The sequence below is a fragment of the Tiliqua scincoides genome, chromosome 6 (genome assembly GCF_035046505.1).
Source record: "Tiliqua scincoides isolate rTilSci1 chromosome 6, rTilSci1.hap2, whole genome shotgun sequence".
In the NCBI taxonomy this organism is placed as follows: Eukaryota; Metazoa; Chordata; class Lepidosauria; order Squamata; family Scincidae; genus Tiliqua; species Tiliqua scincoides.
Genome location: NC_089826.1, coordinates 20,173,501 through 20,188,932, shown reverse-complemented (window position 1 = coordinate 20,188,932; position 15,432 = coordinate 20,173,501). Strand labels below are relative to the sequence as shown.

The 15,432-nt window shown below is 45.9% G+C and overlaps 1 protein-coding gene across 1 annotated transcript in view; it reads right to left on the bottom strand.

Annotated features, from left to right (window-relative positions):
- The window catches only part of BANK1 (B cell scaffold protein with ankyrin repeats 1), a 260,530-nt gene that overhangs the window by 210,305 nt on the left and 34,793 nt on the right, over nucleotides 1-15,432 (bottom strand). Inside the window, exon 3 of the mRNA XM_066632324.1 lies at nucleotides 854-1,243. Within this exon, the coding sequence (XP_066488421.1) occupies nucleotides 854-1,243 (390 nt within the window). The remainder of the gene's footprint in view (nucleotides 1-853; nucleotides 1,244-15,432) is intronic.

Here is a 15,432-nt window from a genome sequence, read left to right as displayed (position 1 = left end):
ATCTTGAGAAAAATTTCAGAAAAAACATTTCTGTTGATTATGACAGATATTTGACGTTATTGACAAACAAGCCTCTGTTAGAATTTCTCCCCAAATTGTTTTGCTCCTTCCCTGCCCCCACTGCTGCCAGGCAGCCCAATCCTGAGCTGTCTGGGGCGCCCAGGCTCAGCCGCACCGAGGAGGGCTGCCGCAGAATCCAGCACCTCCCGCGCTACTGTGGGAGGCACCTTGGGAAAAGGGGACGTTCGTCCTCTTCCCCCTAGTAAGGTAAGCAGCCCCACAATGCTCATTTACCGAGTAAGGTTAAGTAGCCCCTACACAAGTGCCCTGGATCCTGTGGTGCGGAGCTCCGCAGACCCACCTCCCATCCCTCCCCCAGGCATGCCTCCAGTCCTCCCCCCTCCCCATCACACCTCCCGCCCGCCCTCTCTCCACCCCCACCAGCCTCCCCCCTCCCCGGAACACCTCCTCCCCACCCCCGTCCCTGCCCCTGCTTGCCATGCCACTGCTCAGAGGTCCAGGAGACTGCCGAGCCACGGAAGCTGAGCGACCGCCCCCCGCTAGGCCAGCACCGGCCGGTGCTCTGCTCTGGCTGGTCCAGGGAGGTCCACCAACAGAGAGGGTGCATGGCTGCCTTTTGTGGCAGTGCTCGCAAAATAGCCATGGACGTGGTATGGTGCGGTCTGGATAGGATTGGGCTGTTACAGTTAAACAAATAGTTAACTCCAATGTGGCATTGGAGCCAGTAAGGTTCTTAGCTTCAGAATATTTAAAAAGTTATCTTCAAAAAACTAACCCATCAATTAACATTTTTCTCAAAGTATAAAAAAAGAAACTTGAGAAAGGTTATTACCTTGTTCAATGATGCCAGTTATTACTGCAAGATAGACTTCAGGATCTTGATCAGCGGTAATCACATGACTGCTTGGGTCAATATTCAACATCTCATAGAGAGTGGCTGAGTTCTCAACACCACAAAGCAGAATAACCACTTTTTCAGGAGGCTGAAGAATCTTGTCCAGAAAGTATCTGTTCTTTAGATCCAACCAGTTTAGAAGTCCACCTGATAATATCACCAATTTGCATCCATAAGAGCATAAAGATTCCAATTCCAAGGGGTGAATGGATGAAGCATCAAGGTTGTAAAGCAAGATTCTATCTTCTAATATAATATGCTTCAAAACTGATTTTAAATACAGTGCCCATTCTTCTGCGTCTTCTTCATAGATAACAAGAATGTCTTCTGAAAGAGAAAGGGATTGAATTGGCACTTTATATCATACAGGCTAACAATTTCAGCTGCAATTAAGGCTTGTTCGCACATTCCTATAAATTGCTTTCACAACGTGCTTAGCACACATTCAGTGATGTGTTTGAATAAGGCCAAAGACTAACATGATTCTCCAACAATGATTCCTGAAAAATACTGGCTGCTCAAAGATGATCAATTCATGTGGCAGAGGTAGGCAGGTTTTAGATTTTTGCCATGGTTCCAATTCCATCGCATGTACTGCACACTATTTTAATTTAAGAGGAAAAAAATATTATATTGGTTTTTAAAATATAGTGTGTGGGTGGCTCAGTGCAGATTGGTACAGTGGGCCCTTGGCACCTGTGATCTTGGATCACACGGATTCCAGCACTAGATCACGTGGATTGCAGCAACCATGGATGGCCTCCCCGTGTTTCAGAACACATCTTGAATGCAACCAGAAGCGACCTCCAGTTCACATCCAACAACTCTGGTCATGTCTGGGAAGTGTTCTGAGATACTTTGAGAACAATGGCTGCAGATCCAGTGCAACCTCTGGAGGGCTTAGCTGGGGGCCCAGCACAACCTCAAAGTAATTATGGCACCATAACCCTACCCCCACCTCAGGACTCCAGCATGCGCTGATTTTGGTATCTGTGGGGTGTTCTGGCATTTGTAGGGTGTCCTGTGGGGCATCCCCCACAGATACTGAGTGCCCACTGTATTGCAGTGGGGGAAAAGTGCTAAAGCCCCCTACTGTGAAATTTCACAGCATTTCACTTTTGTACCTCAGACATTTTGCAACATTTCACTTTTGTCCCCTTCTGCACCATTTTAAAGAAAAATGAAAAAATGGACCAAATGTGTTAAATGCTAATGAGTTCTTTGGCCCCTAGTCTCAATAAAGCCATTGGATATGAGCAAGCAAACATCAAGTGGTCCTGAGTATACCATGGGGAAATAGTTCTAACATCACAGGCTTGTACTTGGGGCTTTTCATAATAACTGAGCAAATTTCTCATGATTGGCTTCTTGAACAGCCCAGTGCTGAGCTCTGTACTGGGTAATATTTGTCCACTGCCTGATGTGTGTGGAGTTGACAGTTACTTACTTCATGTCCATGTCCTTAATGACCTCTTGAAGCCTGCATTGCTTCCCCGATACAGGTTTGGAAGTGACAGTTTGAATAAATAGCAATAAATTCTATTTTACAAAGTGGCATTCCCAAAGTTCTACCCATAAAAGGCTCCTTCACATGCTTAGATATAATTCCTCAAAACTCAATTATTGCCTTCCTGTTTACAAGCAAAGGGCTGCTGGTAGAGGGTAGAATTGGAATTTCCGTATCTGTTTTATGCTATTATTTTACTTTCTTGCCCCATATTATTCTTCCCTGTATGTGTGATGCACTGGTTAGACTGTCAACTAGTTGCCCAATCCTATCCCCCACCAGTTCATTGCTTTTAGTGCCACTGATGGAACACGCGCTGCATGATTTGGTGGGGAGAGGGGTGACAGCCCAGGAGAAGTAAGCAATGTCCTATTTCAGTGGTTCCCAAACTTTTTTGATTGACCGCTGTCTTGACCTAGTGGGTCATTGGCTACGGCTCCCCATTAGGGCTACAACCCTCTACATTGTATAGGATTGTGGGTTTTTGCAAGGATTCTATGGGTCCCCAGTGGTTTCTGCAGCTCTCTGGGGAGCCACAGCTCACAGTTTGGGAACTACTACCCTATTGCCTCACCTGGTAGGGGGGCACATAGACAATCTGTGGAATGCATATACCCACCCTTCCAGCAGGCACATAATGGAACGTGTGAGACTGTGCTCCACTTCGAGACCTGATATTTGTGTGGGTGTCCAGTTCATGTCTCCAAAAGTGAATGACAAATTTAGCACTCACATTAAAAAGTGTAGCACTGCCGAAAGGATACATGGATACAAAATAAGGATAGTGATTTACCAGAGAGAGTAGTCAGAAACTGGAGGCTCTCTCTGGTAAATCAGGACCATTAAATTATTCAGCACTGCTCCCTAGAGTAGTCCCAAAACATCCCCCAGGATGCTTCTTTTAGGTCAGCTAACTTTAGATTAGACAATGTTCCTTGGTCACATACCAGCATCACATGCTGAAACCAGTGATAATCAATTGAAAATGAGCAGTGTGATCACTTGAATAAGCATTCCACCTAGATTCCTTCTTGCGCTGTGTTCGTCTAGGGATGTTTTGTATTCTGTCATATAGGTCTACACATTAAAATGTTGAATATCATATCAAATTATTGTGTGGAGGTAAAAGGAAGTGACACATGAAGCATAATTGTACCTGTGGCATGGCTACTGTAGAGAATAAGATCCTATTAGCCACACTAGGTCTATTGATCATGAACAATGTGTTGCACAGTACAATATGACATGACAATGAATATAGGGAGTCCAATTGCTCCAGGCTTATTTCTGCAGGAAGCATAATAGAAATATGTTACAACAGCAATTGGCACATGTTACCATCGCTAGAGACAGGAGTGAAAAGCCATCCAAAAATACGTTTTTAGGATTTTTTTTAATGGTTTGAAATGCATCCTGCTCTCATTTATAATAGTGTGATTTACTGGAAAAAAGTTTCCACTGGATTGTCATGAAGCTATTTCAGAGTCATGCTACATTATTAACTGTGCCTATAATACACCTGAATTGAATTTGATGGGTTACCCTTCCTTGACTTCTCAGTTCTGGGTTTATCTCAAGGAAAGAAATCATGATCTGAATGCCATTTTATCCTCTTAATATGAAGCAATTCTTCTGCAAAGATTATTTTCTGCTAGTCAAAGCAAAATTGTGGAGCCTGAATCTTCCAACATTTCAGTACACAAGAGTTGCAGAGTGCTATAGCTGTGGAATATGAACCAAAGGAAAATCAACTTCCCACCTTATTCCATTCACAGTGGAAACTAGACAATGAAATGGCCTCAGAATTACCTGTGAGACATAGGTCAACACATCATGAACTATGTATTTGCCTGGATAACAAATACCAGACCCCTAGGCCAGTTGATAATGGGGCCTAAGAGGGCAGGAATAATAACAGAAACTAAACAAAGGTAGCCTAATACATTTATACTTCTCTAATTAAGTAACAGTGCAATCCTATCCCCTGGGTTAGACCAGCACAAGTCACTTGCGCCAACCTTGGGGTGTCGCTGGCCTCCCTGACTCTAAAGTTGGTGCAAACATGCCGTAAGAAGGAAACATGCCATAACTTTAGAGTCAGGGAGGCCAGCGCAAGGAGTTGCACTGGACAACCCACACCAACTCCAGGCCAGGCGAGGTAAGTTTATGTCAGCTGAGCTTGGCCAATGCAGGGGTCTGGGGAGGGGAAGGAGGGTGGGGAGGAGACATTTTGGGGCGGGAGGAGGGTGGGCAGCAGGCATTCCCAGGGGCGGGCAGGGAGCAGGAGGCAGGGCCAGGATTTGGCGGTTATGCCAGATCATGACCCCTTTCCTAAGCGGCGCGGAGCAGCCTCTGTCTGCTCCGTTCTACTTGGATTTGTGCTGCCTCCCGAGGTGGCTCATATCTGAGTAGACCCATTGGGGCCAGTGACACGGGGTAAGGAGAAAGTTTTCCTCTTGCCTCAAGCTGCGCCGATTCTGGCCCCAAACTTTCACTGGATGCAGCACAGGCCTGCCGGCCTGTCTACTCTAGCGCAAGTTATAATAATTCTCTATTACTAAAACAAAATATAATTTTATAGCATTTTAAAATGAAGGCCTGGTGCTTTCCCAGTCATCCTTTGATAAGTCCAAAGCATTGGAAGGTGGAAGCAAGCTTACATCATATTTAACTTGTTTTTTGGCCATTTTTCTGAGCAATCAGAACAGTTAAAAAAATTAACAAGAACAGCAATAAGGAACACATATTAAAACAATATCTATAAGAACATAAGAAGAGCCAAGGGCCCATGTTGTCCAGCTTCCTGTATCTCACAGAGGCCCACCAGATGCTTCAGGGAGCGGACAAGACAACAAGATATCTGTATCCTGTTGCCATTCCCTTGTATCTGGCATTCAGAGGTGGGCTACCTCTAAAACCCAGAGGTTGCATACAGTCATCATGGCTTGTAACCTGTGATGAACAGTTCCTTCATCAATCTGTCCTATCCCCTTTTAAAGGCATCTAGGCCAGGGGCCATCACCACATCCTGTGGCAAAGAGTTCCACAAATTAATTACTCGCTGGGTAAATAAATATTTTCTTCTGTCCTAACACAGGGTCCAATCCTATTCTAGCTCAGTGACTGCTGTAAGATACGTCCACAGCACCCAGAGAGGAGGAGAGGCTGCCAGTGCTGGTCCAGTTGGCACTGGGCCTCAGCACCATGTGGACAGCCAGTTGGCATTCCTCCAGCCCCAGCCAGCACTGAGTATTTTTGGGGTGGGGGGAGGCAGGGAGTGGGCAGAATAAGGCATTGTGAGGACGGGGGAAGGGGAAGATTGGGCCTGGGAGGGGCAGAGACAGTGGCAGTATCTGCCACCGTATCCTGACTTCTCTCCTGGCCCAGACAGCCTGACATGACTCTCCTCATGTCTGCGCCAGCTGAAAAGCTGGCACAGATCCAAGGAGACAATTGGTGTTGTGGCTGCATTATGCACCTGCATTAAGGGAGCAAATGCTCCCTTACCCCAAGGAAACTCCTGGCACTAGTCCAGGGCCCACAGAATCCAGTTGTTGCCATTTTGGTGCTGCTGGAGCTGTGGGCGCCTGGGGGCTTAGGACTGGGCTGTCAACCTTCTTCAGTGGGGCAGGAACAACACGCTATCTGGGGGAGGCATTCATTATCCCAGATCCCTCCATGCCGAGTCCAACTGTAGTTGGTTTTATTAGCCAGAGGATAAACTAGACAAGTGGGAGACTTTAGAGTTTCAAACAATCTCTCTATGCCCTCTTGCGGCTTACTGGTACAGCAAACATGTGCAGATGGTAATCTGGCCCTGTTCATATCTAACTCTGACATAACCATATGGCATCCACGAGGTGGTGTGAATGCAAAACAATTTTATCTACATAAAATATTATTTGCATAAAATAAATTTTATCTGCATAAAATAAAATAAAAATATTTATTTTATTGTGACCATTAAATGGTCACAATGAACAACTGATGGTTCAATACCGTCCTCTTTTGGTCGAGGTTGCATTAGGAGGGGCCTGTACCACTAGGTACCAATAGTCCCTCTTAAATGGTTCTACTGGATGACATTGAGCAGACGCAATGGTAGAGAAGTAAGCTTTCTTCACCACTGTCACTTTTCCTCCCCTGTGCACCATCTGTTGACCCAGCTCAGGGGTCTATTTAGTCACAATCTGGATCTGAAGCTTGCAAGAGCAATAAGTTGGTCACCCAACTGAGCTGGAAACTAGAGGAGTTGGAGCCTCAGTTGCAGCAATCAGAATGCGCTGCTTTGTTGACCATTGCCTTTGTCAGTGGCAAGCAGTATGAGGTCTCTAGATTGGCCAGATCTGACATGAATACTCAGAAAGCTCATTTGAGTATTCATGTCAGATCTGGCCAATCCGACCTCATACTGCTTGCCACTGACAAAGGCAATGATGCTGCATAGAAAGGGCTTTGAGCTGCCAGCACGAACGTAGTCCCAGGTTGTTCCTTGGAGTCCTAGCCACAAATCCAGAGGTATAACTAGGGTGGACACTGAGGGGCACCTGCTCTGGGTGCTACGTGGGGGGGGCACAACATGCAAGGCTTCTGGGCTGTCCCCAGAGGAGAAGATGCTGGTGGCTTCATGCCTCCCATTCCTTCTTCTGTTCCTTCTGCTTTCCCTTTGGGGAGCCTCCACAGGGGCAGGAATACTGAGGTGCATTGTGACGTCACTGCCTCGGGAACGAGGGCTTCTAGTGATGCCTGTGCACAGATCATACAGCCATGCAGTTCCTCCCCTGGCACCCATTACTTGCTTGAATGTTAGATGGAATTTTAAGTGTGTGTTTCAGGTAGACCACATTTTTCTTTTTTTCCAGCAATAAGAAGACACACAATATTTTATTTATGCATCCAAATGGGGATTAAAGACATGCATTTATTGCACTCTACCTAGTTCAAAGGCATATATGATGGGTTTTTTAAAAATGTAATATGTAACACAACAGTCATATTTTAGTTTTTTGCATTGCTATTTGTTTTTGGAACTTGTAAGATAGAGATGGTATTTCCTCATAACACTGATTACAGAAATGTTTATTGATCTGAATAAGGAACCAAAGCTATTAAATTACAGAAAGTGAAAATCTGAGTTTCAGGTGAGATATTAAATGGCCTTACTTGACATTATGCATAATTCTGGCTTGATTTGTATCATTTTGCTTTTGCACTGATAGTTCTTATTTGGTATGAAGACAAAAGCAGTATTTATTACAGTGTATCAGTGGGTACAGACTACACATTCCATGCTTGAATTCTAGGTCATAAAGATAAGAAAAAGATAGATAGCCTGAACTTCCAGTTCTAAATTGATAGCTGCTTTGCCATGACTGTCTTTAAATGCAGACAAGTGTTCTAAGAATGTACTGTAAATGGCTGAGGTCCTGCAGCAGCAGGATTTGTATCCTGCACCCTACCAGGGAAACAGGCTGGCTGGGAGAGGTAAGTAAAGACAAATTTTACTTACCTGTCTGGCTGCTGCCTGGTCCCCTATGGGCCTGTTCAGATCTACACTAGCTCTTTTGCTAGTGTAGTTCTGCTATGCAACAGGGGATGTATCAGGCCAAGATTCAGTGACTACCAGTTCCACTGAGATCTGTCCTGTCCCACCCCTGATCTGCCCTGTCCCTACCCTAGGAGGGATGTGGGAGGGACGATATACACTGTATCCTAACCCATTTTCAGATAACGGGCACACCCCTATTGCCGGAGACATGCTACGCCAACAAGCAAGCTGACATAGGTAGGAGTAACCATATAATGAACAAAAGGAAGGGGAAAACAGCAGAAAATTGTACCCCCTGCCAACTCCGGTCCCCCATAATGGGGCACAGCATACAGACTACATTTGGCAGCCTGGGTATAGGGGTCCGTATCAGTTCTTTGCTAATGCCACTGGTATTCCCTATAATACCAGTAATTCCCTATAATTCCTTGCTGCTGTGTGGATCTCTTCCCTAGCTGCACATTGCCTCTGCCATTGGCTTGAGGCATGGCAGTGTCTCCAGGCTCCTGATGATGACATCTTAAGTCATTGCCAGAGTTCCAAGACTGTTGAGCTCCAAGCTATGTAGAGCTTGTTGTCAAGCTGTGCGCCCACATGACTGCATGGGGAATACTGGATACTGTAACACCTGTAGGAGACAAGGGAGCTGTGGCATCCTTGTTGAGTGTGTGTGTGTGTGGGTGGGCGGGTGGAGGAGTGGATGGTGTCTTTGGGGCATCTCCTTGTGTTTGAGGTGGTGCCTGTTGCTGTGTTTGTTCATTCCTAGTGGCTGGAAGGGGAGTGCCCCCCCAACATGGGCTGCTCATTTCCCACAGTGGCACTTTTCTAGCTACCAATGTTGGGGTTGATTGGATGCAGTGATTGGCTCCTTTGAAATGACACCAATGACACATGGATGTCACATGAATGATGTGATGACTTCATGGCAATGACACACGGATGTCACAAAGATGCTGATGTCACAGCAATGATACACTGCTGTTAGGATGCTGCTCTGTGGATGTGTTGATGTCTCTGGGGACACTGGGGGTGTTACTTGGAAAAGCTGTGCCAGCATTGTTTTCCCAGGACAGGTTTGGAGTTTGACCCTTGTTGCTCTGGTGTCTGTATACCACTGGTCTGGTGTTTCCAGGATGGTCTTAGTTTATGAGGGACATAACACCAGTGTCTGGGTGACATTGGCATCCAAATGGGATTTGACCATTAGATAAGGAGAATTTAACTCCACTGAAATTTAGTACAACCTATCATACTTTGACAAAATTAAGTTATGCTTCACCTGTTTGTACTTGGAAGCCTGGTAGAATAAAATGTATTATTAATCCTGCAACGAGGAACAAGAGGCAATTGTATGCTGTCATCCAGAGCAGAAGAGGGGTTTTCTGACAAAGCAAACTATTCTCTAGGTTACTGGTGTGTAGCCACCCATAAAAGCATAATATAACAGAACCACCAAATGTGGCACCTAGTCCATTGCTCAGAAAGAAATATTGATTGTGTGGGTTTGAAAAAAATACAAGAGCATTTTCTTTGGTGATGCAGGTAGAGAACTGTAGGTGGGGAAGGGCGAAGATGAATTCCATGTTGAAAAAAGATTGGAAAGGAGAAGCACAAAGGAATGTTCAGGTAGCATTGGTTTGGATCTATTTATTAGGCCACCAACAATAAAATTAACAAAGTGCTGTAATCACTTTTCAGACATCCACCTTGATGAGTTGCTTTGCTAATTTGATTTATTAAACAAAATCCCTTTTTTCTTCATTTCAGATTAAAGCAGCAATGGCCCTAACTTCATATTTAATACCAAGAAAACCACCAGGAGTTCTTGTCACTTGTCCATGTTAACTCCTTCATGTGGATTTGGTTTTCAAAGAGAATAATAGGGGTGGGTGACTCAACTTGAAAGACTCTGACTTGTGTCTCAAAATACGTGTTTCCCCTGACTTCTGTGGACTCGAGTTAACATGTGTTTTGAAACTGGAAGTGGCTCTGGACTTGGGAGTTTTTCTTGGGAGCAATGAATATGCAGTCCTAGTATCCTACAGTCACAGTCTAGGCCCACAGTCACCTGGGAGGAAATCATATTGACAACAATGAGACTCAGACTGCAACTTCTGAGTAAAGCTACAAAGGTGGGTGTAAGCCACCTGGATGCTGTGGGCAACACTCCCGCCACCCACTGCTTCTGTCCCTTGCTTGCACTGACCATTTCCTTCTGCCTTGCCAAGCTGAGATGTCTCATTCTTCCCTTTCTCCCTCCCTTCCTGTTGGTCCATCCATGGTGTGCTGCCTGGCATGCCTGAGGGCAGAATCAGGAGTCATGATGTGAATGGGGCTGGGTGGATTCATTCATTCGGTTCATGAGGAACCGATCGGCACTTTTGCATTGCTGCACTCACTTGAAGAACAGCAGAGCTTTTGTTTACAGATGGGATGGGGACATCAGGGGAGTGTTAAATGAGAACACCAACACACACATTGCCAGCAGCTCCTTTTTTTCTGGAGCCACACCTGACTTGTTTACCAAAAAGACTCTGAGTTAAACAGAGTCCCAAAAAGTCTCCTGCCGAGTCCCAAAGGCTGCCCATTAAGACTCATGCACGAGTCGAATCAAAGGGGACAGGGGTGGGACAACACTCGAGTCTCGCCACAGTGGATTGGCGCATGCCTGGGGAATTATGAGTGTACAATGGTTGACAGCATATAATGATTGATAGCTACAAGTTTGGGGAGTTTATATCATATGCATACACTACACAAAATGCTTTGGTGCTCACATTCTGCACCAAGAAGTGAATTTTATGACAGACAGTCCAATCCTATCCCCCGTTTCTGTGAGCAGAGTGCAGGTTTCACTGATGGAAGTGCAAGAATGCTGGCAGAAGGGACACAGGGAGGGAGTGGGAGGAATGGGAACATTTCTGGGAGTGGAGGAGGCAGGGAGGGAGGCTGAATGGGGCAAGACTGGAGGTACTCATGTGCAGCTATATCCTATCCCCCTTCTGTCTCTTTCCCTTTTGTTTGTCTCTTCAGTTCTGATCCAGCAAATTAGCTGGCGCAGAACCAAGGAGATCCATACAGAAAGCAGAACCTTTCCCTATGGGTGGGAAAGGCTGTGCAGAAAGACACCACTTTCTGCAAGATAAGAAAACAAATGTCATCTTCAACTGCCTTTCATCATAGATTGTAGCACGTGCCTCCTCAGTGCACATGTATTGGTGGAGGAAGGATCTGGATAGGATTGGGCTGTGAGTCAGATGGTTCTTCCATGCACCTCAGCCTCTCCGTTGGCTGACAGTGCTCTCTGGAGGCTTTGTTAATCCTGCTATAAGAGTTCCTTTAATTGTTGGTACTGACAATGGAACCTCAAACCATACGGATGCAAAGCATGTGATTGAACACTGAACTATGGCCCTTCTCTCTGGTATATCAATTCAGTCACCAATGTCTTTATAAAAGTAAGGGAAGAATGTCTCAATGTCTACAAATTCTGAATAGCATACTCTACTAGCTGCTGGTGCTGGAGCTTGCGTGCACAAAAAGGCATGCAACTCAAGTTGTCAGAGTGGATTGCAAGTCATGAGTCAGATGGCCCTTGACTTGAGTGTTTTCCAAGTCTTCCATGCGCATGACTCAAGTGTCCATGAATCAACAAAAAATGTCATTTCTGTGACTCTGAGTTAAATCGCCTGACTCAAGTTCCCATCCCTGGGTATAACTCATCTGATCCTAGGAATTTACATTCATTTAAAATAACTTGTTGTTACTTTATGATCTATCCTGAGTTGTGATACTTCTAGTTCTAGTACAACTATGAGGTTGGGCCCTTTTCCCTTGTGGGAGAAGATAGATGGAAAACAAGCATTGAGATATTTTGCCTTCTCTCCATCATCTGTTACCACTTCCCCATCTTTGCTATGCAGTAGGCCCTGCTGCTTCCTTAACCATCTTCTTCTTCTTTCAGACATAAACAACCCCCCCCCCCTTTTCTCTTTGGTATCCCTTGCCAGCTTCAGCCCATAGCCTCTGCCCACCACTTGGCAGCCACAGCTTTAACCTTCCTCTATAATTATCTACATACTGAATTGATTATGTGAATCCATTTCTTCCTGCATATCTCTACCTTTAAGTAAAGGCAGCCCTATTTTAAATACTACATTCATTAATTCAAATGTCAAATTAAACATCTGTATGTAATATCTCCTTTACAATGAGAATGTACTGTACCCATAAACCACAATTCATATTGTTTTGTTTGACCATATGTGGAATGGCCTACATATTAATTTATTCTGAAAACTGCTTTGTGCACTAATCTATAATATTATAGCCTTTCAATACAAGCAATTACAATGGTATATAGTTTAAAGGCTGTTCATGATAGTGGATTTTTAATTTAAATTTTTTTTCTAAGAGATCAATTTTTATAGGATGATGTTTGATAATTTATGTGTTTTTGTATAAGCAATCATTATTTGAAACATAGCCACATAATGAAAATACCCATTCATTACATCTGGATTGATAATGTACCAAAAAAAAAAAAAAATCAAAGCAGCAAACCATGGCTATCAATAAGCACTAATAGAACATTTCAAATCAGTTACAGCTGTCATCTGAGAGCTAAAGGGACAGGGTGTTTACCAGCTTCAAATGTTCAACTACATTCACAGCCCCATCCTATGCATGTCTACTCAGAAGTAAGTCTCATTACAGTCAATGGGGCTTACTCCCAGGAAAGTGTGAATAGGATTGGGCTGTCAGTGGCCCCAAAAGTGCATGAAAGTAAATCCTGTCTATGATGTTTTACAGTAACACAGAAAGATGGATGATGTCACTTTCCTTCCCAAAGGTGAACTTTCTTCTACTGTGAAATTTTTTAAACATGTGAATCCTAAGAACTTGTACTGTTTGAAGAAAAATATTTTAAAAATCACCCATTGTCAAATTCTTTCAGTTTTTATATATAGTTGGCAACCTTCAGACTATGGTATAAGCCAGGGGTGCTCAAAGTTTTTGGCAGGAGGGCCACAACATCTCTCTGACACTGTGTCGGGGGCCGGAAAAAAAAGAATTAATTTACATTTCAAATTTAAATAAATTTACATAAATGAATATATTAGAGACTGAAAATGAATGAATGAATTCCATCCAGTTTATGATCCCATCCACCCTAGTAAGGGGGGGGGGTCTTCATGCCAGCTTATGATCCCATCCACCCTACTAAGGGGGGGATCTTCATGCCAGCTTATGATCCCATCCACCCTAGTAAGGGGGGATCTTCATGCCAGCTTATGATCCCATCCACCCTACTAAGGGGGGATCTTCATGCCAGCTTATGATGCCATCCACCCTAGTAAGGGGGGGATCTTCATGCCAGCTTATGATCCCATCCACCCTAGTAAGGGGGGGATCTTCATGCCAGCTTATGATCCCATCCACCCTAGTAAGGGGGGATCTTCATGCCAGCTTATGATCCCATCCACCCTACTAAGGGGGGATCTTCATGCCAGCTTATGATGCCATCCACCCTAGTAAGGGGGGATCTTCATGCCAGCTTATGATCCCATCCACCCTAGTAAGGGGGGGATCTTCATGCCAGCTTATGATGCCATCCACCCTAGTAAGGGGGGGATCTTCATGCCAGTTTATGATCCCATCCACCCTACTAAGGGGGGATCTTCATGCCAGCTTATGATCCCATCCACCCTAGTAAGGGGGGGATCTTCATGCCAGCTTATGATCCCATCCACCCTAGTAAGGGGGGATCTTCATGCCAGCTTATGATCCCATCCACCCTACTAAGGGGGGATCTTCATGCCAGCTTATGATGCCATCCACCCTAGTAAGGGGGGGGATCTTCATGCCAGCTTATGATCCCATCCACCCTACTAAGGGGGGATCTTCATGCCTGTTTATGATCCCATCCACCCTAGTAAGGGGGGGGGTCTTCATGCCAGCTTATGATCCCATCCACCCTACTAAGGGGGGATCTTCATGCCAGCTTATGATGCCATCCACCCTAGTAAGGGGGGATCTTCATGCCAGCTTATGATCCCATCCACCCTAGTAAGGGGGGGATCTTCATGCCAGCTTATGATCCCATCCACCCTAGTAAGGGGGGGATCTTCATGCCAGTTTATGATCCCATCCACCCTAGTAAGGGGGGATCTTCATGCCAGCTTATGATCCCATCCACCCTAGTAAGGGGGGGGATCTTCATGCCAGCTTATGATCCCATCCACCCTACTAAGGGGGGATCTTCATGCCAGTTTATGATCCCATCCACCCTAGTAAGGGGGGGGTCTTCATGCCAGCTTATGATCCCATCCACCCTACTAAGGGGGGGATCTTCATGCCAGCTTATGATCCCATCCACCCTACTAAGGGGGGATCTTCATGCCAGTTTATGATCCCATCCACCCTAGTAAGGGGGGGGGGGGTCTTCATGCCAGCTTATGATCCCATCCACCCTACTAAGGGGGGATCTTCATGCCAGCTTATGATCCCATCCACCCTACTAAGGGGGGATCTTCATGCCAGCTTATGATCCCATCCACCCTAGTAAGGGGGGGATCTTCATGCCAGTTTATGAACCCATTCTCTCTCTCTCTCTCTCTCTCTCTCTCTCTCACACACACACACACACACACACACACACACACACACACACACGGAGGGGGGATCTTCCACACTTTCACATACCCGACTGCTCACCTGCCCCCTCGCCCTCCCCTCCTTCATTTGCCTGAGCTGCCTACCTGCCTGCCCATGTGCTGCTGCTGCTGCTGCCTGCCTGCCTGGCCAGCCAGCCAACCAGCCCTCCCTCGCTCAGGAGGGAGACGTGCTGCAAGCTGTGCTGGGTTCACCTCCCTTGTGATCTCTCGATCTCTCTCCCCTGGCTCAGGTTGCAGGAGGGGAGGAGAGGGGAAGGGAGCTGAGCCAAATGGAGCAGAGCAGAGCCCAGCCCAGCCCCTGGGCAAGAAAGGAGACTAGCACGCAAGTGGGAAGTAACAAGAGACCTGCAAGTCTCACATTACCTTCCCACTATAAAAGGCCCTGCAAGCCACCTGGGCTCATCTTTCCTTCGCTGCCACTGAGCTCAGCGGCAGCGAGGGAAAGCAAGGCGCAGAGCTCGTGCGGCAGGCCAGCACAGGCTGGGGTGAGGGCCGAGTGCCCATTGGAGGTGGGGGGGACCCCCTGGGGGCCAGATGGGGACCCGCAGCGAGCTGCAAGTGGCCCATGGGCCGGGGTTTGGGCACCCCTGGTATAAGCCTACAGCACCTGGTATTCCCAGGCGGTCTCCCATCCAAGTACTAACCAGGCCTGACCCTGCTTAGCTTCCGAGATTTTTAACAGTGTGATAATTTTGACCTGGACTTTAGTAAAGAAACTGGCAGTATTTGCAGTCCATTCCTATTCCCCGCCACATCATAGCATGCAGCTATGCCGACAGAGTGT